Raw genomic sequence first — 2,379 nt, 5'->3', positions numbered from 1 at the left:
ATTTGAGGGAACATTTGAGGGAACGCTGAGGGAACATTTGAGGGAACGCTGAGGTCAAGTGTCGATGACACAAAAAAGAAAAGCACCAGTTCACTAACACACGTCAATGGACAAGGTACGTAAGCATCGATGGAACGTAGATAACCAACTAATAATAATCGTCAATTATAATTAATGAATCATGAAAAGCTTATATAAAAGTATACAACTATTTCTCAATAATCTAAAATATGAAGACTTCAATGTTTGCGAATATCGCGGTATCGTAGAAATGAGTATGTTTACGGTTAAAGGAATATGATCGGTTATCGAATATAGTTACATAATGAGGTAAAAAGGAATGAAATGGTAGATGGCCAAGGATAAAAAAGGGTCATTTTACAATTGTGGAAACCTAGCTTGAAAAATGGACTCTATAGCCCCGTTACTATGTTTTGTCCAACAACAATGTTCTTAAAAGTGAAAGTTGCTTGTCGTTTGCTGATCGTAACGCGCTAGCCATTCCCTTCGCCAGTGTCTGCATACTTTTGTTTAAGCTTGCATTTCGAAATATGTCAATGGTGTCGTGTTTGTCAAACAGACTGTAAGCATCCGCCAGCGGTGACTCGTGTGGACGCCTGTTCCCAATTAATCGCTCCACGTCGACTTTGTGCAATTTTGGATTACTCGGCTCGTTGATCACTTCTGTGGCAATCAGCTGGAAAAACTTTGAAGCTAGCCGAGCTTGAGACGTGGTCGCTGGTGATGTTGGTATGTCGCACAATGTCCATATTGTGTATGGTCGAGCAAGAGAGTTGTTAATGTGAGCTGAAGATGCACGGCACAATAGGTAAGCCGAGATACTGTCAAATTTTGATCTCACTTGGCGCAATTGCGCCAGTTTGTCGAAAGTATACAGTCGTTGGCATTTCTCCTCTTGGCTTGCTAGGTGGTAGGCAGCGTCAACAGATTCAGTATCCAGATAAATTCTCGTCTTTGGGTTTGGATCAAACCATTTCGTCGTCGCGCCAACTTGGAAGATCGGATCTTTCGATAAAGTGACACTAGAGGTCACCAACAAGCTGGAGACTCGTGTTCCGATCACAAGTTTTTGTGTGTTGTCGCTGCTCAAGAGTGTCACATTGATTCCGGGCTATAGTAGTTGTTGTTGTGAAAGAGGCATCGACGAAGACCCGAGAGGAGCTGCTGGAAAGTGTTCACAAAAAGCGTCCATGCTTTTGGTCCTTCCATATGCTTCCACGCAGTTCAGGAGCAATGCACTTGTGTCTGAAACGAGAATGGCGCCTGCAAAGAGTTGTGGTGTAGCATAGCGCATATGAGGTGCAAAGCGCCAGTCATTATTCAAGAAATCAGCAAAACCCTTGTCCATCTCCACAAAGTTTCGTTGTAAGAGGGTATTCTTCAGAGCGCTCTTCCGAATGAGTTGTTCCAATAAACCGTCGTCAGATATTAGGGCTGTTGAATAATCGGGCTTTTCCACAATCACGGGTTCTACAGGCAGCGAAAATGTCACATTGGCGGGTTGTTTAGATATCAGTTCCTCTGCATGAATCGACGCTGTCAACAGGTGGTACTGCTGATCATCTGCGGTGAGAACAATTGGTCGAACGTGTGCAATTCGTGCTGCCATAATTTTGTTTTCTTGTTCGCTTGACAGTAAACTGAGCGCATCACAGGCTTCAAGAACAGAGACGTGGTATTCGTTGGAGTTTTTAGATTTTTTTTTTGCGATCTTTGACCTGTGGCAAAAGTTCTGTCCGAAGGCCTGCTGATGGAAACTGCTGTGTCCTCGGGCTCCTCTTCGCTGTCCGCTTCAGTGTCGTGAGCTCGCTTCTTCGCTTCTTTTAGCTTCGTTTCCACAGTAGTTGCCAGGCCACCATGCTTTTTAACGTGTTCGATGAAGTGATGTGTTGCACAGAAAGATTGATCGCATCCTTTCCCTGGGCATTCGAAGGCATCGTTTTCATCCCTGCTGATCGCGCAAGTTTGCCCATCCAAAAGAGTCCACACCGTCGGCGTATGTACGTTCCATCGATGCTTACGTAGACCATCCTTCATGTAGAGCTGTTGTTCGTCGCGTTTGCATTCTGGACAAGGCACTTTCTCAGGGACGATTGCCGGCTGTTTGGTGTTTGTGGGCGCGAGGGCTTTTCGCTTTGACATTGCCTTCAGGAAACGTCGCAGCTTGTGCCAGATTTTGGTTGGGGCACTAAAGAACAACGGCAATGAGCACTTGTGCACAACCACTAAACTTTTGTTCATTTTACACCTACCAGGCAGGACAATGGATAGCGTTCAAAGAGCCACTGGAGAGAAAAGACAACAGAAGAGCAGCGCACGCTTGAGGGAACGCTTGAGGGAACGCTTGAGGGAACTCTC

General features: G+C 45.3%; 1 protein-coding gene across 1 annotated transcript in view; it reads right to left on the bottom strand.

Annotated features, from left to right (window-relative positions):
• Positions 1-427: 427 nt before the first annotated feature.
• VTP01DRAFT_10228 (uncharacterized protein) overlaps positions 428-2,379 on the bottom strand; it is a gene marked incomplete at both ends in the record, with an annotated part of 4,199 nt that continues 2,247 nt past the window's right edge. The window contains 4 exons of the mRNA XM_069378567.1: positions 428-1,132; positions 1,241-1,677; positions 1,740-2,209; positions 2,274-2,364. Of these exons, the coding sequence (XP_069239653.1) occupies positions 428-1,132; positions 1,241-1,677; positions 1,740-2,209; positions 2,274-2,364 (1,703 nt within the window). The remainder of the gene's footprint in view (positions 1,133-1,240; positions 1,678-1,739; positions 2,210-2,273; positions 2,365-2,379) is intronic.

Source organism: Rhizomucor pusillus (assembly GCF_041956525.1).
Source record: "Rhizomucor pusillus strain CBS 183.67 unplaced genomic scaffold VTP01scaffold_8, whole genome shotgun sequence".
Classification (NCBI taxonomy): domain Eukaryota; kingdom Fungi; phylum Mucoromycota; class Mucoromycetes; order Mucorales; family Lichtheimiaceae; genus Rhizomucor; species Rhizomucor pusillus.
The sequence above is the reverse complement of the archived record's forward strand: the minus strand, read 5'-3'. Positions and strand labels throughout refer to the sequence as shown.